The sequence below is a fragment of the Anopheles gambiae genome, chromosome 2 (assembly GCF_943734735.2).
Source record: "Anopheles gambiae chromosome 2, idAnoGambNW_F1_1, whole genome shotgun sequence".
Lineage (NCBI taxonomy): Eukaryota > Metazoa > Arthropoda > Insecta > Diptera > Culicidae > Anopheles > Anopheles gambiae.
Window position 1 is genome coordinate 21,806,430 of NC_064601.1, and position 25,901 is coordinate 21,832,330.

At 46.6% G+C, this 25,901-nt stretch overlaps 2 protein-coding genes across 9 annotated transcripts; one reads left to right on the top strand and one right to left on the bottom strand.

The window, feature by feature from the left end:
- Positions 1-24,881, bottom strand: LOC1273457 (voltage-dependent T-type calcium channel subunit alpha-1G). 8 transcript variants are annotated; one of them, XR_009764592.1, is made up of 25 exons: positions 23,497-24,881; positions 23,173-23,284; positions 22,861-23,092; positions 22,530-22,707; positions 21,677-21,736; positions 18,395-18,516; positions 18,140-18,294; positions 17,977-18,069; positions 17,663-17,904; positions 16,896-17,298; positions 16,609-16,788; positions 15,814-16,517; positions 15,493-15,696; positions 10,114-10,279; positions 8,610-8,765; positions 8,344-8,526; positions 8,131-8,277; positions 7,573-8,047; positions 6,919-7,492; positions 6,656-6,848; positions 6,278-6,589; positions 5,963-6,181; positions 5,135-5,881; positions 2,315-5,034; positions 1-94 (listed from the first exon to the last, which is right to left on the bottom strand). XR_009764592.1 is itself a non-coding variant. In XM_061641766.1 (25 exons), the coding sequence occupies exons 1-25, from the start codon at positions 23,907-23,909 to the stop codon at positions 3,379-3,381; spliced, it is 7,860 nt and encodes a 2,619-aa protein (XP_061497750.1). In that variant the 5' UTR covers positions 23,910-24,881; the 3' UTR covers positions 2,207-3,378. The 8 variants fall into 8 exon arrangements, 7 of the variants coding, with proteins under 7 accessions (XP_061497750.1, XP_061497751.1, XP_061497747.1 ...); XM_061641766.1 differs by lacking the exon at positions 1-94 and having other exon boundaries at positions 2,207-5,034; positions 16,609-16,679; positions 16,746-16,788; XM_061641767.1 differs by lacking the exon at positions 1-94 and having other exon boundaries at positions 2,207-5,034; positions 5,135-5,598; positions 5,689-5,881; positions 23,497-24,880.
- On the top strand, positions 103-2,107 carry LOC133391109 (putative nuclease HARBI1). The gene has a single exon (XM_061641773.1). The coding sequence runs from the start codon at positions 262-264 to the stop codon at positions 1,009-1,011; it is 750 nt and encodes a 249-aa protein (XP_061497757.1). The 5' UTR covers positions 103-261; the 3' UTR covers positions 1,012-2,107.
- Positions 24,882-25,901: the final 1,020 nt, after the last annotated feature.

Below are 25,901 nucleotides of genomic sequence, written 5' to 3' on the forward strand. Positions count from 1 at the left end.
TGTTTATAACCCGATCCTGAAGGCTGATTCATATCATTTAACTTCCTCGAATATGTGTCACGTAGAGATCTCCACCGCTTTTTTACTTCATTTTCTGAAAATTGATATCACAAAAAAAATAATTTATTATTTTTACCATACTTTTTCAATTTTAGATTCTTATCTACTGGAACAAATTTTCGGGCTCTGTCATTTGATTTTAGGATCTGTCATAATGCAATAGCTAAAATAGTGTATGAAACTTGCGATGCTATTTGGAAGATGATGAAAGACGAATTCATGCCGGTACCAACAACTGAAAAATTTCAACAAATTAGCAGAGAGTTTTGGCAAAAATACAATTTTCCCAACATCGTCGGATGCATCGATGGCAAGCATGTGATGATCAAAGCACCGGCTAATAGTGGATCAGATTACTTTAACTACAAAAAGTACTTTTCTTTGCATCTACAAGCTGTCGCTGATGCACATGGAAAATTTATATTTATCGATGTAGGTGAATATGGACGACGTAGTGACAGTGGGGTGTTTAATAGCTCGTCATTGTACCAAGCAATAGAGAATGGAGAGCTAAATATCCCTCCAGCGAAACCACTTCCTGGGTCAATTGAACCTATGCCATACGTTTTATTAGGGGACCAAGGATACCCTTTAAAAACATATTTGCTCAGACCCTATCCATTTCATAATTTATCGGCAGAGCAAATTAGGTTTAATTTTATGCATGCAAGAGCGAGGCGGATTATTGAGTGTGCTTTTGGCATACTAGTTACGAGATGGCGGTGTCTAATGACGGAGCTTCAAATGACTCCTGATCATGTAACAATTATTGTACAAGCATGCTGTTTGCTGCATAATATTTGCTCAAATTTAAAAAAACCACGCAAAATCCTACGATGGACAAATCCAACTGGTATTACCGTAAACAGAAATAGTCATAATCATCCCTCACGCGATGCTTATAGGGTGAGGGAGATTTTCAAAAATTATTTCTTTGAAAATGGTGTTTAAAATTCACCTTAAATTGGATATGTACGTAGATTCAAGTAAACCTATAACAGAAAATAAGTACAAACAATAAAAGCATTGAATTTCCCCCCATAGTCACAGTTCATTCACAACTCTACAATGCAAATTTAAGAAGCTTTTAATTAAATTTTACTGGTGTAGGCTGGATGCTGGATTCCGGCGTTCATTCCACATCCTAAAAAAGCAGGTAAATAGTAAGCACCTATCCCAATGGTTAAAGAAGAGAATATACCTTTATTGTACTGGTACTCAAATGTACATTTGAGACACAGGCAAATCATTCAAGAAAAAAATCCTCTGACGAAATAGAGGATCCGATACATCAATATGCTACACTGGGTATTCAAAATCAAACACTTCTTCGAAATTCACATCGCAATCCGACTGCTCTTTCTACTTAACGATGCATTTTTACCTTAAATTAGAGTACTGTGTTTTATCCTTTTTTACTTCCCTTCAAGAAAGAAGAGAGAAAACAAAATTCGAGTAGGAGGCACTTCTCCGGTCTTGATCTACGGTCTACGAAGTCAGAGTCGGTTCTCGGGACAGGTATGCAAGCATCCTAACACCGATAAATATCTGCCTTGGTGGCATCACACCAACGCCAGTATCCACTTCAAAGATTTTAGTAAGCGACAGCAGTGGATAAATTAGAAGTGTCCGATTTCGAACACCCATGAAACAACCATTTGCATTGTCGCTTCGAATGTCAGCCCACGTCATACCATCGCGAGTCATCGGTGGTATACTGTCCGAAGACCAACGCGAAACCCGCAGCCAATTGCACAGTCAGTATAGTTACATGATAGTTTGGGATTCAATACACAACGGAGGCTCGCTCGGCTACCGATGACCAGCGTTGAAGTAACAGAACGGCACCGTCACCAGAGCGGGTCATGAGCTTTAAGGCAATCTCGATGTTGATAAGTGTTGCCCCGTTTGACTCGTTTGCTGGCGTTGATTTTAAACCGGCTTCAAGGACTGGGGAAGTGTTGGCTCAAAATAGTTGGGACATCGAAAAGTCCGGACCCGGTGCGATTCCAGACACTCTTGCACTACATCAAGATCACCTTGCGACTGCGACGCAGGAAAAGCTCACTATGCAATGTTTCACTATGCCCAAATTCGTAACAACTTAAATATTTTCAGATGTAACAGCACAAAAATGAGAAATACATTTTATGAGTTAATGTATTGTTCTATTTCCATTTAAGATGTACTTTTATGTAAATAATTCTAAGGTTCATGACTGCGCAGTTGATTTGACGATCTGTAACATGCTTACCAGTCGAGTTCAATACAGCCGCAATGGATTTCCATGCTTGTTGTCTCATATATTGATTTTTATATTCTTTATGGCTACTGGCCCACAAACACTTATTTTGCTCTACCAGTGTTATTAATTTTTCTTCATCCATCCTGTACGGCTTTCAACTCAATTTTCCAATCAAAACATTATCTCCCTCCAAAAATGATGACATTAGTTTGACAGACGCATCACGACGTGCGTCGAAATAGAAATTTTTCTACTTTGACGCTGCGTCGTGCGTCGTTAACGCATGCGTCTGTCAAATCCCATACATTTTGGCAAAATCGCAACGCATTGCGTCGCAACAAGTACCGCTCTCTAATAACGAGAGTACACTTGTTGTTACGCTTGAGGATTTGCTAGTTTTATCCCTCCTTTTTTGTTGTTTTTTTTTTTGTTTGCTAGACCTAATACACCATCAATTTCAATATGAATACAAAACTTCATAGTTCTGCTTCCTGCTAAATTCACTTCTATAAAGGCGATACTTCTAAGATTGTCCTTTTTGATCCATGTTTTTCCTTTGTTTCCTTTCCCGCCGCCCGAGCAAACAGGAAGAGAGCCATGAGAGACGGCATGCGTCAATTAGGCCCTAGCTGTGCCGGCATACTGGGAGCGACTGAATATCCTGAATCTGTTCTGCTAGCCCACATGTGTGTAGCCTCAAACCTCTCCTACCGAAAGGAAGAATAGAAACCGAAAGAGAGACAGATTCGTTTCGAAACGTCGAAACACGGTCCACGTTACCCCGGGCAACCTCATCCGGGGTGAATTGCTTTTACGCTTCCGCCGCCGTACCTTCGCGTACGGCTCTAAAGATGGTTGGAGTTGGCACTGTTTGCATAAAATCACTATCTAAAGACCAGCTAATAATACTTGATGTAATGAACAGTTTGACCGTTATTTTTTTTTTTTTAACAAACCTACGAATGTAATCTTAATTGCTTGGGGTTATGGTTGTGCGCGAGCACAAACAAATGGGTAAACGCACAGCACTACCATGCCCGTTTCTGCATTGTGCTGTTGGTTTTTTTGTGTTTTTAAATTTTGCGTCGCTCGGAGATGATGCGAATGATTTCGCACGATTCCGAATTCTTGACCGTATCCGCACCGAAACCGCCGCCCTCGCCCGGTATGGCGAGCAGGGTGCCGCCGCCCCCGTGGCAATGGTTGCTGCCGGGGCCGCCACTGTCGGCGACGGTGGCCACCGGAAGCAGCAGGGAGCTCTCGTCGTTCGTCTCCCCGTCCTCGTCCAGGGCGGACTGTTTGAACAGCTGCTTGGTGCTGCCGGAACGGCTTTTGGGCTGCAGCTTCGGAACCGATAGAAACGATTTGTTCGAAACAGTGCTGCCGCTGGTCGTTGTGTTGCTGCTGCCACCGTTCCCGACAGCGGAGGACGCAGGGCCTGGGCCCGCGGGCGCCACCGGCACGCACCCATCGGTCGCGAGCGGCACCCCGTCACCGTCCGGGTTCGGCCGCGGGGTTCTGGTCGGTTCGTAGTCCAAGCTCAATTGACGTGATTCCAGCTTGCTACCGGCTTGATGCCGCGATCTACTAGACGAGGTGATTGTCGAGCACTGTGATTCAACCGGAACGTCGCCCTCCGAACCATCAGCGAGACCGGCCGGTGCCGATGCGCCCCGGTGATGGGGATCGTCCGGCCGGCCGGTCTCGGGTTTGCCGGCGCCACCGATCACCAGCGGTACCGCCGGTATTGAAATGTTTAGGCATTCCTCCTTGAAACCACCCTTGCCCCGCTTACCGTCCCCGCCCGAGGGCCGACCATCGCAAGACTTGCTGAAAAGGTTCGTCTTGTTGATCAGGATCTTCTTGTTAACGTTTTTCGAGTTGACATTGTACTCCTTGGCCGAGTTGAGACCGTCGGAGCCAACGCCCTTCCCACCGTCGGCTGCCACCAGGCCGCCGACCCCCTCGCCAATCTTCTTCATCTTCTTCTCCTCGCACTCGTCCCGGGCGCCCGGGACGCCACCACCCGGGTCTAACTCTTCGCCCTCGGCGTTGATATTGTTCTCCGCCGTTTCGTCATAGGAATTGTTATTGGTGTATGAGTTGAAAACCGAGAGGCCTAGATTCTGGTTGAAATACTGTATGGTCTGACGACGTTGAATATTGCTCTTCTTCTCCAAGATCGGAGTACTGTACGTGAAATTCGAAGGCAAGGAAGAAACTTTGGTTAGTGGGCGTTTTTGAACTTGGTTGTTATCATCGTTCAGCTGCATGCAAAGCGCTTGTTCCTCCTCAAACTCTTGCTCTCTTTCGAATTCGCGTTCCAGCTCCGTTTCAATATCCAAATCATCTTCCATCTGCTTGTGGCTTTCTTCCAGATGCTTCATCAGCACGGCCACAACCACATTCACCAATACGAACTGTGCCATCAGCACGAAGATGACGAAGAAGATCGGCGCTATGATCGTGCTCACGCAGCAATTCTTCACGCAATCGGCCGCGTCGTCGCAGTCGTCCCGCAGCGTGTCCTTCATGATGCCGTTCCAGTTGTCACCGGTGGCCACACGGAACAGCGTCAAGAAGGCCATACCGAAGTTGGCAAAGTGTGCATGCTCTCCCAAACCCTGGCACGGCACCTCGTCGGAGCATTCGAGCCGCCCGAACAGCTCCACACCGAGTGCGGCAAAGATAAAGAATAGTAGGAAAAACAGCAGGCCCAGGTTACCGACCTAACGGTGTTCCGATCGTACGGGGCGGGGAAGAGAGAACAAAACAAAAAAGTGACATGAGTAACGATGGCAATGGCGCCAAACGGTTGATATTGCTTACCTGTGGCAACGCCTGCATTACGGTGTCCAGGAGAGCACGGATACCCTTGGCCATCTTCAGCAGCTTTAGTACGCGGGCGATCCGCAGGACGCGCATTACACGTATGATGGTCGGATTGATCGGTATAATGTTCGTTTCCAGTTCCTCCAGCACAATGCCCACGATCGACAGTATCACGATCGCGACGTCCAGCTGGTTCCAGCGATCTTTCATGTATATCTTCACGCCTAGCGCGAGCAGCTTCATTGCCGCCTCGAGTATAAAGACGGCAGTGAAGAAATAGTTAAAAATCTTCAGCGCATACTCCAATGCCAGCGGCATCATGTAGTATTCCATGGCCATCGTGACCACGTTCAGCCCTATCACGGCGGCAATCGCCAGATCGAAGTACTTCGAGGTGACCACGTTGTGCACAAACAGTCTCATCGGCGAATAGTTGGTATAGTACGGCGGCTCGTGCATTCCTGTAGAGAGTGGAAGAGACATGTGTGTACGTTTTAAATGATGACCAGAACCCTTCCACACTACATGGGACGCTGCGCAATATGCTATACTTTTTCGCTTTTTCTCCATCTGCAGCGCTCGTTTGGCAGCACGGCGTATTTTTTCCTCCTTTTCCTGCTCCTCCCGGCAACGGTGGAAGTTCTCGACGACCACTCCAACGAACATGTTCAGCACAAAGAATCCCACGAGCAGTATGAAGGCAATGAAGTACAGCAGGCGCCACTCGTTGTAGTTGACGATTGGCTGCAGTTATTGAGGAATGGATTTGTTGGAATGGAAGTGTTAGTTGTTTCAACACATAGTTATGCCAGGTTCGCGACATACCTGTTGATCCACGCCAACGGCATCGAGCCCGGTGTACATGATGTTAACCCAACCGTCGCGTGACGACAGCACGAACAGCGACATGAGCGCTTTGCCGAGATCGTCAAAGTTGTACTTCCGGTTGATCCAAACGTTTCCCTCGATCGCCAGACAGTCCTGCTTGTTTTTCACTCCCTTGATGTTTTCCCCTTCGCAGTAGTAGAAAGTGCCCTTGAATAGCTACGCAGAGAAGAGTTGAGAGTGGCAATGATACAATCATGTTAAGGGAAGATCAGGAACCTGGAAGGAACTCCCCATCACCAAGCGGTTACTAACCTGCACACCCAATATGCCAAAGATGATGAAAAAGGTGCAGCAGATCAGTACGATGTTACCGATCGGGCGCAGCGAAGACAGCAGCGTCTGGACAACCAACTTCAGGCCGGGCGCTCGGTTGATCACTCTTAGCGGGCGTAGCGATCGCAGCAACCTGAACACTCGCAAGATTCCAAAGATCCTGGGACTCGATTCGCTTATCAGCGACATCAGCAGATCCACAATGGAGATAGTGACCAGCGAACCGTCCATGATGTTCCATCCCGAGGTGAAGTACGCATCCGGTCCATAGAACAATCCAGCCGAAACGACCTGCCAATTGCACAAACAAGCTCGATAACTGCTCGACGGCTTCCACGTAGCCTACCTCTGACCTACCTTAATAAACATTTCCACCGCAAAAACGCCAGTGAAAACATAGTTGGCAGTGGCGAGAAAGTATCGCTCGGTACAGTTCGGTGGAATGTTGGGCCGTTCCATGGCCAGCGTGATGCAGTTGAGTGCGATAAACAGCAGGATGACGTTATCGAACCATTTCTGGTTGACGAACCAGGAACAAATCTGTCGAAATCTGCAAAAACCAATGGAAAATATTATCAGGTAAGTCGGCCCGTTCTTCTTCTCCGGTCGCTCTCGCTTACCGGTTGTGCTCGGGAAACAGGTACAGCGTGTACGTTTCATGATCCTCCACGAAATGATACGGTGTTACCATGCGGAAAAACTGCTTCAACCGTCCCTTGCCCTTCTTCTTGGGCGTTCCATCGTTGCGCGTTGCCTTGCCAGTTAGATCGGTGCTGTTGCCTGCGATCTTGAACGCGTTCGACGACTTGTCTAGCTTGCCCTTATCCATTTCGTCCTGCAGCTGTTTGATTTCCAAGTTTCGGATGCTGCTCATCGGTGACTGTTTGTGGTATGCCTGCTCAAACGATGACATACGGCGCCGGTTGTTCGGTGTCCGAATGTCACACAGTCGCAGAGAGTTTTTGCGATCGAAGTAATACTTGGTGCTGCCGTTGTTGTAGTAGCAGCGCGGATGGGACGTTAGGCTGAGATTGCTAGCGATGCTGCTGGCACCACTGTCAACCTTCACCGAGGACGATCGCCGTACCGAGCTGCGCCTGCGATTCGGGGTCCTCGAGCCCTGCGTATCATTCTGAATGCGGTTGCTTTTTTCCAACAGGGGATCAAGCGTACGGCGATCAGTAGCACCGAATCCTTACATTACAAAAAAAAAAAAGAATAATTAAACTATCTATAATACCGCTCTTTCAGTTCGCATCAGCGACCATTCTTACCCTTCGGCTGGGATAAGATCTTCCCATTGTTTAGTACTCCCTCCTCCGTGGACGCTTGCCGATGGAGTCCACCGTTAGCGGTTTCGTCCTTACCAACGGCTTTCGGTGCGCTCGCCGACTCGGTGAGAGACTTTTCCTGCTGCTTCTTCTGCTGCTTGTCCACCACCGACAGCCGGCTGTCGGACGAGGTGGTGTGATTTTTGTCGTGCTTCTTACGCATTTCGTTCAGCACAGGTGTACCCTCAAAAAATGAACGATCGTCCAGCGTTTTGAGCGAGCCAAGTATGGAGGGTGGCTTCAGCAGGGAAGAATTCTCCCGCTCGTACTTTTCAAAGTCCGCCTGATCCCAGTCCTTGAAGCTCGTGCCCGACTCCATCGTACCGCTTGGCGAATCTTGGGGCGTCGCTGCAGTGGTGGTAATGATCGGCGGATCCTGCACCTGGATGTTGTATAGCTTTAAAGATTCCGCCTTTTTCTGGGTGAGTAATACAAAGAGACATTTCAGTGAGTGGATGGTTGAAATTGGTAATATCATCTGTCCCATTGACTGACGCATACCCCTCTAAGTTTTTTGGTCGCAGTCGGTTCCGGCTTGGACACATCCTTTTCCCGCTTGTTCTTCTGGGCCACGTTCTTCGGATCCTCGTAGTTGGGTTGAAGCAGCCGCTGCTTCTGAATGTTGCATTTGATGTCCAAATTCCGCACCTATAACAATGAACCATGGGTGTGTGGATCCGTACTCAGACAACGAGTGTCGAGTGTTACGCATACCTTGGTTAGTTCCTCCACGCTGTACCACTTGCCACGCGATCCGTTGTAGCTGTCGGTGGTGGACGATTCGGAAAAGCTGCGCTGATCATCGTACACCTCCATGCTCTGCTCCTGGGCCAGGGCTTCCGCATTCAGCTTGGCCTTCACCAGCTCGCGCTGCTCACGCTCCCGTCGCTCGTTACGCTACGATTGCCCGCAAACAGGCACAGAAATGTCAGAATTGTTCCATTACAAGCCCTAGCACGTGAAGCGCTTATGCTACGTACCTCCGAGCTGAAGCCTTCCACCAGAATGGCGACCAGCAGATTGAACAGCACATAGTTGCCAAACGTCATCAGTGTGACAAAGTACAGTGCAGCCCAGTGGCTAGTCTTTTCCATGCCATTGAACAGCACCACGTTCCAGTCTTCCTGCGTGAGAATCTAGACAGCGCGCGCGTAGGTTGAGGGGGGAGGGGAAGATCGAGAACACAGAATGACGGTTGCCAATAGGGCCGGTATAAGAGGACAAGTACACGTACTTTGCACATGGTGCAACGCAATACACGACACAACAACAGACAGAGGTTTCGGACAAGAGGGATAGATGTTCACAGTAGCGGAAGAGAGTTTACATCGAGATTGTACGAACAACATACACACACACGTGGCTACAGAGCATAATCATAAAGAAAGAAGGGAGATAGGCAGGGATAGGTTTGGTACGGAGTAATATATACAATAAACATTCCAAAGAATTTTCACCTACGTCTACGGTTACCAATCAATGTACACTACTGGTAAAGATGCGATGAAATTTGCATTCTACACGGAAGGGAAACGAGTACAAGACGAGCATTACAGAGTGGAAGGAAGTAAAACTAAAAAACAAAGACGACATATATTGACAACGAACTATCTACAATTTCATTCGACGGAACAGGACTGTACGTAAACATAGGACAAACGCAGCAGAACACGTTCAAACTACTAGGATAGATGGATTGATCTCGCACATTCAGCGTACTGCACAAAAAGTAACGATAATGATACGATCAAAATGATAGCAAATGAGTGAAGGGAAAGGTTTTGAACATGTAGGAAAAGAAAGTGGTGTAGATTCTCGCCAAAAGATCATGCAACGTCCTTTCTTCCGCATTGCGGTGAATTAATGAGCATGATCGGATGATCGTCCTAGCAGGAAATAACGGGGAGTTAATGATGCAATATCGTAGTAAAAAGTGGATATAAGCATTTGTGATCAAATCAAAGAAACTTAGGATCATTCACAGACAGAAAGCAGATCAGTGCGATCAGAGTGTAATGTGAGCATGCAGCAAAGAAAACGTGTAAAAAAATACACACAGGATCAATTAGTGAGTGTAGATCAGAAGTAGATGAAGTATAAAACCAATAGAGCAGGATATACAAACTTGTAGGCTATAAAGGAAGTATAGGGGAAGATGTTTCGAATGTTTTACGGAACAATCCAATAAGGATGATAAAAAAAACACACACACATCATAAAAAATGGGGAGAAAACACGGTAATAGTATATCTTACAAGGGTGTACCTAAAAAAACCCACGCACAAATGAGGCTTGGGTAAACGTCATATAAACAACACACGCACACACATACACACAAAACAGAACCCCCACCCACGAAAACACGCACACACACATACACGCAAACACGCAAAGAGATACAGAGAGAAAGGGGGGGAGGAGGAGCGCGTAGTAAAAGCGCGCAACGGAACACGGAACACGTGCGTGGAGCATGGCGGCACTTACTTGAAAGACGGTAACAGTGGCCCAGAGGATATTGTTGAAATGTTTACGGTCGCATTCACATTGCGGATGCTTGGAGACAATTTCTGGACAAGTACATTCCCTTTCTTTCCCGCTTTCTTCGACAAACTTACAGAACTTACCTCCAAAAAGGTACATGCCAAGAATGCTATAAATTGTGGTACATATGTATGTATATATATAAAATTATGCTTTCAAAAACAAACCATAAAAAAATCGATGCAAAAACCAATATGTATATGTATATATATAACTAAAGCATTCATATATGTATGTAACGCCGAATATTCTGAGTATTGGTAACGGTTTGCTGTGGCATGACGACTACTACTAGCGCTGAGATCATCCCGAGTCACTGGCGTCAGTATTGGAGAGTGCCAACTCTTTGGTGAAATGGTTTGATTTGCTGAGCAATGTACTAGCCAATAAGGACAAATGAAAACTTGCGGCATTGTGTAATAAACGCAAGTTTATGGCAAGTTTTATGGCAAGTTTTATGGCGGTTTACTACAATACTGACGCACAAGACGCGGGAGATCTCGTATGTTTGTATTATGTTCTGTTTTCAGTTTAGTTATTTAAGTTGTTGAACTGTATCTGAGCTGAGAAGTTGGCCGACAGTTTTGTGTGTGTGATTGTTTTTGCCGCATACATCCGCCCAGAACCTAATCATTGGTAGCAGGTCCATTGACCGGTAGGACTGATGGCTTAGTGTTCTTGCCTGACGTTAGTGTCTTAGTGAATCGTTCGAAGCTAACGTTATACTAAGCTATTTTAGATAATCAAATGTATACCACCAATGTACCAGTACAATTGGATGAATAATAACAGTTTGAAGCTCTGCACTACTAAGACACTAATGCACGTTTCCCAACGTTTACTAGACCGGATGTATGTGGCGTTCGCAAGGGCAGACGTTAGAGCAGTACGACTATCTGTGGTATGTGTGTTCGCGCTGCTTTCACATCTGCGCCGGTTCTGTCAATGTTGTCTGAACTTGTTGTCGTTTTGTTTTTGCCTATTCTATTCATGTATCAGTCTTTAAAAAGTGAGATTGATTTGGTGGGTGTTGTTTTGGGGGGTGGTTGTTTTACTGTTTAGGGTAGTTTAGCACAGTTCGTTTTATGCAGAAGTATCAATTATTTGTTTCGCTTTTGTTTACCGGTGTATTAATTGGTGTATTAATTGGAAGGTCAACGTTCAACGGAGATGAATGGTTTATGTTTTGCTTCATCTGACGTTTTTTTAATGTGATCGTGTACGCAAAAATAGTGTACATTCTGGCTGCTTCTAGCTGAACGCTTCTAAAGCTGCAGTGTTGCATCCTACTCCTGCTGGATGTGCTGAGCTGGTCTAATTTAGCTGTATAATATTTCTTACTCCCTCTCACACTGCTGTATATCGATCTGGTCTGTTTGGTGGATCAAAGTTTTACTTCCTGTGTAGTAATTGCTGTGAGCAATTCTGTAAGGTTGCCCCCGGTTGGGAAAAGGGGAAAGATTAGTGTTAGTAGTTGTTTTTCGTTTGTTTGGTTTTTGTTTTTGGTTTAAGCAGTGAACTAATCAATGATCGCTAACTAACACGAACTAGCTCTGGTTAGGCGTGTGTGGTGGTTCTCTCGTGTTGTTCTGTCGATCATGGTTGATCTTGGAGGACTTGCTTGCTGTACTGTTCTGACACTGCCTGGCGCTGGGTGAATATAGGTGTGCACTATGCTTGTGACCATTGGATCTCGCAATCGGAGCGTATCTCGAGAGCGGCAGGATCAAAGTATAGAGTATGAAGAAGAATAACAGAGATGGAAAAAAGGCGAATAAGATGTAAGAAGGCAAACACACGAGATGCATGCACGAGCGAATAGATGCAGAAGAAACAATCTTTCGTATACACCGAGCAATGAGAGCAACGTGAGCAAACGGTTTATCGGTAGTGTGTAGTACACTGTTTGGTGAGGCGTTATTGCGTTGGAGCAGTTTGTGTTTTGAATGGATATTAGTGACCTCCAACCGTCACTCCAACGGGACAGATCCCGCCCTTGTGGCGCTCGTGGCCTGTGTGGTATGGTATGGTTCCCAGGTTTGCCTATCCGTGTAAGTGCCCTGTAGTTACACGTTAGTACGCTTAATAGTTATGATTTAAAGGGCACATATGTATGTACATATTTAGGTGTTACTTTTTATACGAATACAATACAAATAACTCATGCGCGGAAGAAACATAGCGTTCGTGGATGTTTCGCATTTGAAATATACACAGTGTAGTGTGGGTCATATGATACACGATCGGTAAAACGCATGTACACTGAGGAGAATAGTTTACGAGAGGCATATTAGTACAGTGGTATCGATCGTACGATCGACCGATCCTAGACAAAACGGATCTGCAACCAGACATTGGAGCTCAATCAAATAGGCAAATGCAAAAGAAAAAACGATGGAACAATTCGAGCAAAAAAGTATCATTCGTGCTGAATAGTAGTTGCAGTTTGTTGTTATTGTAAGGGTTTTTTTTAAACGAAACTTGCAGCTCAAAACGGCTCAAACTTACCTTTGCGGAGGGAAGAAGTGACTATTAGGTGCGAGTGGGTTCGTATAAATATATATATACTAAAAATCGTCTGTTATTTTGCGATTGTTTAATTATCTACAGACAGTATATTGAGCTTGTTCGTAGTTGATGTGACTGTGTGTGGTTGGTTGGTTGGTTCGTTTGTTCGTTTTTTCGTTTGTTTGTACATTGAGTGAGTAGTAAATATACAAATTCCACAAAAAAGGAGGAGCAAAAATGCAAAACACTCTGGGCAACAATCCTGCGACACATTAGTAGAATACGATGCAAATACTCAGACGTGTGTGTTCGGTAACATTCGCATCCATAACAAAATTTTGTAATCGATAAGAAGGAACGAGAGGAAATCAGAGGAAAGGATAAGGAACTAAACTAAACTAAACTAAACTAAACTAAAAGAGAACAAATAACTAAAACAAGAAAAGGTCAATAACAAACTATCGGCAAACCATTATGATACCAATTGGAACTTAAGGAAGGAGCAAACATTGTATGGGCATTAGGGCACGATTTTCTGTACACTTGGCTGCTGCTAACTGGCAGGATAATAAGGATAAAGGGGTATTGAAACTTGTTAGTGAAAGCACAAATCGGGGATCGATACTGAGACGTTTTTTTTTATTGTGTGTGTTTCAAGGATCTACCGTTTTCACTAACACATTAAACGACGGGGAAGGGGGGGCCAAACACACACACACACACAGACACACGTTCCGGGAGTGAGAAAGTGAGGAAAAGGAAAAAAAAATCATAATATAACTTGAAACTCGATCGTCAACCGATGATCGTGCGTTAAATGAAACCAGAAACAAAAACAAAACAATGATTTTAAGATAACGAACAGCAGAAACCAACGGCATAAACAGAATGCAGCAACACAATGAAACGCAACAATGGTGCAAGTACAGTAAAAAACGGTATAAGATATGGTATTGAAATAGTACAGCTATGTTTTGCTTCCTTGGAAAGAAAACAATGCAAAACAACATAACAAGAAAATACAAAATCAAAAACAGACATAAGAAGAGAGAGAAAAAAACAAAACCAAAAACAATACTCGTTCCCCAAACACAAACACAAGGGTTTTAGTACAAGAATGCATGTACAGTCGAAGCTATGGAGATTATTAGCAGAAAAGAAGGCATCATTACTGTGGGTGAGGATCGACGGAGTTTGGGTTAGGAGGAAAAGGGGGGGGGGGACTTTAGGAGGTAAACCAAGAAGTTGAAGTAAGTATAAAGGTATATGGTTGCGTTTAAATACCTGAAACACGGTCACCAGGGCCCACAGGAGGCTGTCAAAATTTTTTCTATCACACTCCACCTCCCCGGCGGTCTCGTTTTTTTCGCAGAACTTGCAGCCAAACAGATTCATTCCAAGTATACTTGGGAAAAGTACAGTGATTATGAGTTGAGTTGATTATTTTTTTGTTGCAAATCAGAGGCAGATGTGGTTTTTTTTGGTTTTAATTGTTGGGAGGGAGAAGAAGCATACGATATGGTTGGATTTTTTTGTTTGTATAATGCACTCGTTTGCAGCATGGCGCAGACATGGGTGATAAATGAGGCAGGAGGAGAATAAGTTTGCAAGAAGAAGATAGGCATGAGAGAGAGAGAGAAAGAGAGAAAGAGATGGTGACTATTGGTGTCAGTGATCGGGCAAATAGGAATGTCATGGCACACTAGTGTTAAAGTTTCCCTTCTGGGGTTTTATAGCACCACGCTTTACATACACATACACACACACACACACACATATCCACGTGTGGTGAGTGAGGGGAAATGGGGGTTGTGTTGGAGCTGTGTGGCTAGTGGGGTGAAAGTCAAACGCACTCAACTGGCAGCTGGTTGCTTTGCACTAGGTGTACAGGCAGGACACGCAAAACGCGCAATGTACATATGCAATGTATAGGCAGCAGGTGCTGTAAATCTTGTGACGGTATTATGCGAGTATACAATACATTATATGACAAAAGGGAGGGAGGGGGGGGGGGGAGGCCTGTTTATGTGTGCTTGGTGATCAACGAACATTTGAATATTGTACAGTGGAGAGAGGAAAGATAGAGATGACATGAAAGAAAATGGGGCAGAGAGGAAGAAACAGGGGCCCTATTTGAAAAGCCTGCGCGCATGGTTTACCACGGACCTCCGTGCCCAAACGGGCATGATAGAGAGTGAAAGAGAGCATAGTTTAGCATAGTTTAGCACGGTTGCGAATCGGACGAGATCAACGGTCGTGGCGCAGCGCAGATCAACTACATGGAACACCTAGCGCGACACAAAACCCCGAGAAAGTGGGTTGGTGAAGGGGAATGGGCGTACATTATGTCGAAAGTAAGGGTAGAAGAGTGGGGAAAAGCACAATATTGCTCCTGAATGTTCTACTCCTGTGTCTCGTTTCCTTCCTACGTCAGTGCATTGGCTCAGCATAGACACGCTCTCTGCCGTAATCGGCCGCTACCGGGGCCGCGCGACGTCGTTTTCACACCCTTCCGTGATTAATAACCAATATAATACAGCTTGAGATTGATTTCTGTTTAGGCCTAGGCGTTTTTCTTTGTTTAAATATTGTTTTGCTTTGCGTTAGCGTTCAATCTTTCGTTTTCGTTTTAAAAGTCTTTTTTAGTTGGGTAATTTTTCTCTTCTCTTATTCTTCTTCTTCTTCTTCTTCTTCTTCTTCTTCTTGTTCTGGGTACTAAGATCCCGCTAGCGGGACGGCTGGTCGAAGTACTACTGGTCATGCGAGTCGAAAACAATCGGGAATAATAAACGGGGCTGATAAGCGGTCACCTACCTGAATATGAATATGAAGAGTATCAGCAGGCTGAAAAAGATAGCCACGTTGTCCATGGTGCGCAGCATGACAAACAGCTGCCGGCGCAGATTGGGCATAAAGCGCACGAGCTTCAGTATGCGCAGCAGCCGAAATGTGCGCAACACGCTCAGACCCGAGCTGCCCTGGCCCTCACCCAGATAGGATTGCCCTAGCTCCACCACACTGCAGGGCGAAAAGAACATACATAATGCGAGATATAATGTACCTGTACCTAACACTCACTCACGCAGCAAGGGAGCAAAACCCACACACACACACACAAGAAAAGCAAACAAATACCTCAGTATGACGATCACACCATCGAACACGTTGAACCCGTTCGCCACGTACCGGAACGGGCCCTCGGCAATCACCTTCAGGATCATCTCCACCGCAAAGATGGCCGAGAAGACGATGTTACTCGTCTCGACGATAGCCGTCAGCTCGGCCGGTTGATCATGGTACTCGATGCCCATCGAGAGCGTGTTGATGAGGATCGCCAGCAGTATGCCCTGCTGGAAGTACTTGTGATCGACCAGCTTCTTCACGAGCACGCGCGTCAAGTGGCAGGTGCGGCGGAAGCACCGCCACACCGCGAGGAGCGCCCGCGCGCACTTGGAGCGCTGCGGTCGCTTCTCCTCCGCCAGGCCCTGGTTTTGGTAGTACTCGTAGCAGCAGGCAAACTCCTCCATGTTGATGTTGTTGATGCCGGCCGACACCGGGTCGAAGCTGGTGCGCGACGGCTCGTTGCTGGATTTGCTACTGAGGCGTTCAATTTCCGGCAGGGGCAGTGTGGCGTTCGTTTGCCGTGCCGGTTCGGCACCCTTCGCACGCTTCAGCGAGGTGTAGAACGATTCAAGCGTGGTTTGACCGGTGGGCAGGGCGGCCGAGAAGGCCACCGAGAACGCTAACAGCTCCTGGCAGGTCATCGCGTCAGACAGGCAGAGGTCGGAGTACTCGTTGAACACGGTACTCACTGTCTGCAGTGAGTGCGGCAAGTTGACCTGCGGTGGAGAGGGATGTAAAGATGCGTGTGCAACATAAATCCAGTTTCCAGACATCGTTTGCCACTATCCAGTGATGGGTGTACAGTACCTGCCAGATACTACCGTCACCTGCTTGGGTCATTTTCTCCAAACAGTACACATTCTTATCTTGCGGTGGTTCTGTAATGGTTGGAGGCGTATGAAGCACTACATATTCGTTAAACATAACGGACGATCTTCGTCTACCTGCTGACGGAGGACTCAGCAAGCTTGGCATACAGTGGTGATCCTGTGGAAAGGAGCAAGGGACAACGATGATGAACCTTCAAAAGTAGGCCTCCCCTCCCAAACCCCTCCCCAACCTCCCATTCCCCACAGCCAACCCATTCCCCTTACTTGTCCGTTCGATTGATCCTCATTGTTGATCTTCAGCAGTAGCACTTTCTGTCGGTCCTCGTTCAGATACGTGGTAGAGTTGTTCAGTGCATTGTTTTTAATGTTCTCCAGCGAGACAATCTCCGAAACCTCGGGCGATGAAACCTGATTGTCCGCCGATGGTACGATGGTTCCCGGCTCGGGATGGTTCAGCGTGACACCCGTCCGATTGATGGACAGGCTGGACTGCAGGTCGTGTTTGTTCTTCTGCTGCTGCAGGTTAGTGATCGAGGCGTGCTGCTGCTGTAGCAGCGCACCCATCCGTGGACATTTCGGGTGATGGGCTTTGATTTTGTTCGGCGACAGTGTGATGGTTTCGGGCGTGCACGGTATAAGACCTTCCTTGCGCTTCTGCATGTGGTATCTGCGATGGCCATGAAGATGAATAGAGAAAGAGTGGGAGAGAGAGCGAGAGAGAGAGAAAGAGAGAGAAAAAAAGAAGATTCGATTGTGCAGTAACGATGGAGACTAAAGGCTGTTTGTGTACGGAGTGAGTCGCGTGCACAGTGCACATGTTGCAAAGAAAACAGTTTGGGATGCCATTAGTCGGCATGCATAGGACGTTTGAGTGTGGTGTGAGTGGTGGTGTGCCGGGCCAACACTACCTCTTCCCCTACTGGGTTGATGGAAGCCCGTAGGAAAGTGTCCTACCCCGGGGCCCCCCTCCCTGGGGGATCTAAATAAACGCTAGGGTGCAAGGAGTTAGTCGAAAAACAGCTCATTCATACTTATACAATCGTAACTTCTTAATGAGGCGGCGCTTGAAACGTCGGTAAAGGTGCCCGATGTACTTGACGATCTCGGCGTAGCAGGTCGTCGGCTCGGAGTTGTTGGTGCTGGAAGCGAGCGTCGACGAGGATGTGAAGCGGGCCCGCTCCTGTCTCATCCGTTCCATCTCGCGCTTCTTCGTCTCGGAGAACTGCGTTGCGATGACGACCAGGCAGAGGTTGATCATGAAGAAGGAACCGATCTGTTGACAGAAGGACCAGGAGTATTATTGCAAAGGTGGATCTCTACAGTGGGAAAGGACAAGACAGCCTACCACTATCAGCAGCACAAAGTAGATCCAATCCCAGAAGCTGTGTGCGTCCTGCACGTAGTACATTATATCCGTCCAACCTTCGAGCGATATGACCTGGAAGAAGGAGCAAAAGTTGTGTTAATGGTAAGCCTTCTTCTTAGTGCATGGGGTACTAGTCACTTACAAGAAATATTGCCACCCAGGCTAGCCCTATGTTGTCGAATGATATCGTGCCCTGGAAGGGATTGTTGCCCAGCTGCGTACAGTTCGTGTAGTACTGGTTCCAGTTCACACAGGCCGTAGCCGTTGGTTCATTCTCCGAGTAGGGCAGTGCACTGTCTGTAAATGGGTAGATTATTTAAAAAAAAAGCAACTACATTTAGTATCACATGCTTTGGAGGTTGATGTAGGCACTAAAACCAAAAGTAAGCTTCCTTACCATTGCACAGGAGCGGTCCTATTCGATACGGGGGCAGATTCTGGCACAGATGCATCCCGGAGTCTTCCGGCTTGGAGCAGATGTAGTCCTGCTCCTTGGAGAACTCGTAGTAAAAGGAGACACTGGAAAGGTGGTGCAGTGTTTATGGCACATCGGTAGCAGCAGTTGTAGCAGCGCGGGTACACACATACGCACACACACACGCACACACATACACAGAGAGAGATACACAGACGCGTGAGAGGGGGGAAAAAAGGGGAAAAAACGTATTAATTGCCAAAGGATTACGATTAATTAAGTAAGATAATGGGTAAACAGAAACTGAAGGGTAAAACAGTCACACTTATGATTAGACGCTATCTAATGGTGGTATCAGACTATATTCTACCCAGAGCAGCCGAGCGCCGTCGCTCACAAACATACACACGGACAAAGTAAAAATGAAACGGACACAACGTACAGGCTACTAACACTAAACACGCGTATCGGTAGGAATCGTAGGAGCATTAAACGGGGTTTTAGATGGGATAAAGCCACTACGGGTCGACTACTACCAGCGGCCGGAGAGATTGAGATTGTACGCATCACATCGTTTTTCCCCCTGGGGCGGACACTCTATCTCGGGGCAAAACAAAACACAGGAGCCTGGTACTGGGGACACTAATTCTAATCGAAACTACACACCAAAAAGACAGCCGAAAGCATACACACATACGTACACAGAAAAACAAGTATGACAGAGGTCAATTAGACATTTGGTTTACAGTTTTTAGTGGGAATCGCACGCTGGAAGTTGTTAGTCGCATCGGAACAGCGCGAGTTATACAGACCTACGGGATAGGACAGACACGAACACAACATGGAACACACTGGCATACAGTATACACTACACTACAGCAAGGGACATCGAAACGCAAGTAAACTGAAAGGATTGCGAAGACAGTGGGAAAAGTACGTAGTACGTGTGGTAAAAATGGTCACAGGGAACCTTCAACTTGGGGGGGTTCTTTGGTTCGGTTACACTTCTCGGGTAAGGCATGTAGCAAGGGTAGATAACTAAGCCAGCCTCTCTTTGGTACGCATATGTACTTGATGTACAACGATATCACTCTTACTCGCATGATATGATAGCGCACTCGCCTCGGTGCCTTGAATGCAACACATTATAGAACCGAAAATACCTATTTTTACAAGAAGGGATGCAAAAAGCTCATTACTTGATAACAACAATGCGGAAAGGAGTTTTGCTGGTAGTGTCTTAATATACATATGAGTACAATATTGTTGCTAGTAAGGTAAGGCATGGTATTTAGGTGGATAAGTGTACATTTTGCTTGAGTGAGATCGTGTGATCGATCGTGAGTATTGAGATTGTTGCTATAATCGCGTTGTAATTACGAGATTACGAACGAAAGAAGCAGAGTGGTGAATAGTTTGCATTGTAGTATATTTGTTCTGGTGATCATATCATGTATTCTGTTTAGGCACTGTTTTTGGTCAGTGTGAGTGCGCCATAGTCCAGAGATTCAGAGCTGCAGGTGCATCGTCAGCCAGTGGGATGATCATTCGGAAAGAAATGGACCGCGCGTCATATGATGAGCAAAATGTAACACGAAAGCATACTCCTCTGTGACGGTTTTACACACATGGTCAGAGAGAATGGGGAAACGGGGGACGGGTAAGAGGTGATTAACTAGCTAGCACTAGTACCCGGGCTAGTGGGGTGTGGAAAATGCTCTAACGAAGAAGAGAGATAGAAGATAGGGACAGAGTATGTGGTGTGCTATAGTAGGATGCACCGGTTTTGGAAGTAGAGTATGAAGAAGAGTTTTCCCATTATCGGTTGCTCTCTTAGTAGACACGCAAAAAAGATTAAAAAAAAAAAACAAAAACATACAAAACCATACAGAAACAGAGCGTTGTGAGATGAGCCACGTACTCGAAATGAAATGTTTGAATTTAAACATAAACACTCATACACTCACACACACAGAAACGAACACACAACAAAAGTTCTACTATCTAGAACCACCCGCGCCAGCAAAGATCGTTGGCCGGCGTCAGCATTGCACCATGCACCTGCCATGTAACCGACCGCACACGGAACAATCCCACCCTCCAGCCACGTGCGGTGGGTGGAAAGTTGCCAGCGGCGTTTGATGGCGGCATTGGCAGCTGCTGTAGTGTTCTAGTGCCGTTTTTTTTTTTGCGAACCATTGAAAACCAAAAACAAGAAAGAATAATCCACAAACCAAAGAGAGAGACAAAGAGAGAGAGAGAGATAATGAAAGGGACAGTTAGTGATGTAATAGCTAAGGGGGGACGGGGGAGGGGTGGGAAGAAAGGAAACTGAATATTAAAAAAAAACCAAACCAAAAGAGATGAGAATCACAAATGGTTTATAATTTGAAGAGGCATCAGAATGCAGTAGTCAAAAATGTGGGAATTTCTTACGAATTCAAGCGTACGCGAACTCTGTACTCATCTGGAAGGGGCCTGTAATGAAGTGTGTTAGTTTGGAATACATTACTGAAAGTGGTAGGCAGTTGCGGACGAATGTCGATGTGGGTTGGGTGGGTGGGTGAATGGTGTGCGTGGTGGCAGTGATAGGGGTGGGTATCATGTTGAGCGTGGACTGATTGTGGCGTTGGACGTAGTTCTGGGGACTTCTATGTTTTGGATTGTCTTTATATTGGAAACTCAAAATTAGCAAATAATTGGAACATAAAAATAGGTATTTTCGTATTACCATGAAAACGTAAAAGACAGTCTGAGGGGGGGGGGGGGGGGGGGCGTGGAGGGTGTGGACGGTGTGGATGGGTTGCTGGAAAACGAACAAGGTGAACGAGAGCCATGAAGACACACACACAGCGAGTCACAATAGTAAGCCAAGTGAGAGGAGAAGAAGAGCAGCAAGAAAATTATTATACATAATTCATACATCTGTGTGTGTGGTGTAAGTGGGTTTTAGTACATGTTTTAGTACACAGCGCGTAACGAAGCTGCGCTCGTCCCTTCAGCTTCGCAATTGGTGAGCAGTTTGGTTAAACCGGTAAATATTAAACGACTCAATGCGGCACAATGCGCAGATTAGTAACAAACGAGGGAGGGTTATTCGCAAATTAGTAAACCCTCACCGATGATGGACACACGGCTCATCGGTGGGCGATTTGGGGGCGATGGGTAAATGCAAGAAGGGGGGAGGCACGTGGCGAGGCGAAAAGAAACGCCACCAAAGACAAACACACACACACACTGAGCTGAATAAGAGACGAGAATTACTCTGTTTTGATTTTTTTCTGGTTAACAATTCGGTAGTAAATGTTACGCGGGGACGACGTGCTAAAACAGAAAAAGAAAATGTATACAGAAAGAATGTATTTACACGGTGGGGAACGGATCACAATGAATCGGGGAGGATAGGAAGGGCATACTATCTCGCTATTCACTACCTAGTTTACAGGGGGGGGGGGGGGTACTTTTAGGGATTTAAGTCTAATTATTTATATTCCCGGTTGCTTGGATACACAACAGTAGAGACATCTTCCAACGGAGTAGGCTGTACTAAAAAAATCAACAGTGAGTTGGTTCGAGCACGTAGTTTGATCGATCCCAGTGGAGGTGATCGAAGCGATCGCATCTCTTCCAGCTCTCCTTAAGGAGGCTTAAGCTTAAGGCGCAGAGAAATACTATCGAGTGAAGAATATACACTGTACAATCAAAGGGACAGAGAGGAAAAATGGAAATACTGGAGAGAGAAAAAAAAACTGTACAACTGGTAAACGCGCTTGGTAACGATTTCCCTGCTTTCCTCACGGGAAAAGGAACAAAGGAAACAACGGGATTGAGGGATCGGGGAAGAAAGGGATCACGTTCTCGAAGGAAGATATAAATAACGCTAGGGTGTATTGAGCTTTTCATGTTTTTTTGTTGTTTGTTTGTTTGATAATAAAAGTTCTCTAACTACAAAGTTCACTATCGAAAAGGTAGAAAAAGATATGGTAAAACAGAAATGTGTAAATCAAGTCAAACCGAGAACTGTAAACGGAAATACGGAGAAGGGGAAAGAAACACGCGCGCCGTACCCGCAATGGCTGTCGTGGCTGTTGCGCGGACGATCAGGTGTGTTACTTACAGGTAGGACGGTGGGGACACGTTGTCCGGTAGCTTGATGACGCACCGCTGGCGCAGGATGCCTTCCCACAGCTGCACCCCGACGATGCCGAAGATGAAGAACACGAAGAAGCACAGCAGCAGCACATTGCCGAGCATGGGCAGCGTGTCCAGCAGCAACATCACGAGGATTCGCATGCCTGCAGTGAATAAAACAAAACAACCCCCATAGTGGCATAGAAAGCCAGAAAGGAGCAGAAGAACGGAAAAACAGGGAGTGAGACGGAGTATGTTAAACAAAAAAGGTGCGGAACGTTTGCCACCCCTTTTGGAGGAGCCACCCCAACACCTACTCGGTATGCGGTTGATGGCACGCAGCGGGCGCAGTACACGGATCGTCCGGATGGCGGTTAGGTTAAGGTTTTCCACCTGCAGACAGTACTCGAGCGCACCGGCCAGCACGATGAAGAAGTCGAGCCGGTTCCAGGAGTCGGCCAGGTAGGTGCCCTTGCCCCAGGCCCCCATCGCCACGATCTTGATTGTCATCTCGAGCGAGAAGAAGGCAAAGATGATGTCATCAAAGATCTGCAAAAGGGACACAGTGGGACGGGGGGTGTGAGAGATTGCGCCCATGAGGTGATGGAGGGAAAGGAAGGACCGCATACCTGCAAAATTTTGCAGCGATTCGTAACGCACGCATCATCCACGCACGGCTGATACATGCCAAGGGTGACGCAGTTCAGCAGAATGACTAACATCGAAATTCGCTCAAACCACGTGCAGAGAGAAAAGAAGAGACAGAGAGAGAGAGAGAGAAACGCTAAGGAAACACTACTACCAAACCCATGAAGTGGGGCATGTAATATTCAGGATGACACAGAACGATAAAAAGCCCCTTTTAAGAGGGAGCCGCCGTTGGAGGGAGGACATTGGAATGGGGGAGGGGGGGAGGGAGGATGGGGCTTTTGCTCGCAATTTGAAAAGGATATGGATTAGTGATGAGCTGCAGGCACCAGATGCGCGGCTTCGAGTCCTGTGTGAGGTACTTGAGCGAGTACTCGGTGAAGCCCGGGTAGGGCAGGTTCGGCTCGTCGTAGGACGAGGACGTCGTGTCCCCATCGCTGCAGCTGCTCCCGGACGTGTCGGTGGCCTCGCTGGACGTCGATACGTGGCGTGCCGTTCCTCTGCCTCCGCCTGGGCCACCCTTCACGACCGACGGTCGCTTCTGTAGTTGCTGCTGCTGGTGCTGCTGCAGGCTGTTCCGGTGCTGGTGTGCCGTCGGTGCACCGTTCCGGTCGTTCTTGAGATTTATCGACTCAATCACGCCGCCACCATAATTGACCTTATCGGTGAACGCGGCGGGCTGCTGCGATGCGACCGTATCTTTCGCCGCGTTCCTCATGGTAACCCACGCTACGCTCCGTGCATGGGAGGCTGGGAGAGCGCACGGGGGAGCAGGAAACCCGGACGTTACAGACGGGGGCACCACCAATCGAACACACTTCGAACGCGCACACACACACACACACAGGGGATGATTTATTTTCACCACCAAACGAATCCACCACCACCACTGCCACCACCACTGGTCGCTCTATGGTCACTCAATGCCCACTAGCACACCCACAATTTGCGACGGGCGCCACTACCAACACACGAGAGTGGTTAAATTAAACAACGATCTTTCTTCTTCGTTTTCCTTCCCTTTTGTTTGCTTCTTCTTCTTCTTCTTCTTCTTGCTGCCCCTGTTTGATTGCCGTTCAGGCTATTTCACGGACTCGATATCATCTCAATTACACCACGGCCCAGACAGAGGGGGGGATGTTTTCCCGTTCTGCTCTTCTTCTTTGCCTTTTTTCTTCTTCTTCGCACTACTGCCCAATGCTCGTCGACCTCGTCCGCCCCAATCAATATCGCGCTGGTGAAAAAACCAACATGGCCTTCTGGTGTGTGCGTGTGTGTGTGTGTATGGTTGCGGAAAATTCGGACAAACCCCCTTCCCTGGCTGTGCGGGGCGTATGTGTCTGCGTGTGTAACTATGTGTGTGTGTTGGGTATTATTTTCACCAATTGCTGCCAATTGCAGATCAATTTTCACTGCACCGTAATTAATTCCTCCACGAGCCGCGCACAACGATGTGTACACACGCGTGGGGGCGCACAATCGCACACATCCGACACTCCGATTCTACCGACCGGGAGCACCCGTTTCGGGGAGCAGCTTTTCACACACGCACGCACGCACGCACACGCGATCACACAGATACACACACTCCCTTTTTCTTCCAGCAGCCAGCAGGCGCGGTGGCAGCGAGTTTTCCGTCCGTCCGGTCGTGTCGAGCGCCAAACACACATTGAGCGGTAGCGCCCGAACTCGCTGCTGCTCCGGAATCTGAAAATATATCCGAGAGATATCGCACGGTCGCGCACGGACATGCGCACTTGGTTTTCCCGCACTCGCGGCGCGGAGGGACACTGATGTAAACAAACGAACGGAACTCAGCAACGGCGGTGCTGGCAGTGCAGGTGCAACAGATGAAAATGCTCCCGGCCACAGGGTGCCCCATGTGGTTGTGTGCGTGTGTGTGTGTGTGTGTGTTGTGTGCTTGATGGGATGGTGGGATAGGTCTGAGAGATGGATGAAGAACGCACGTGGCCTACTCGGATTTGAAGGGTTTGTTATACCTGCCAGGAAGGATCATCTTTACGTTGCGCGTATCTTTTATTATCGCGCAGTTGGGTGAATGTAGTTGGCGATTTCTTTGTAATGGCACTGGTGGGAAATTATACTTCTTTTTGCAGTATTTTATACTTTGGCCGACCTTCAATTAATAGTATGGTGACGATTAGCAATATTTTTCGATATTAACCTTTGATACATGGGATCGTGTATGATAACTCAAGTCTATCGAGTTGAAGAATTCCAAATCAGGACTTTTTTAGAATCGTATTCAATAGAAGATTACAGACGGATTTTAATAGCTGAAAGCTTTTTAGTTGCCATACTTTTCTATTGAACGCTCAATAAATGGCTGACAGTTCAATTAAAATACAAACCAAATGGCCTGTTAAGAAAAATTTCGCTTTACAGCTAGTTTCATAACCATAGTTGATAACATAAAAAGGCACTTAATCAAAAGGCCAACTACTTGGGTTCGACTGTATGTACTAAATATTTTTTCTATTAATTAAATTAAATTAAATTGTATTTTCGGCTCAGTTTTTGCTTTACTGCTACGCATCCTTTGCGGCGTGGCATTTTTGAACTCAAAACGACTTAAATGTTTCAAAAAATAATGAACAAAAAATCCTGTTTTTTTGTATCAAGTAATAGAACAATTATTGTTTTTAAACTCCTTCTAGATTACAGCAATACAAAATATATTAAACATTAT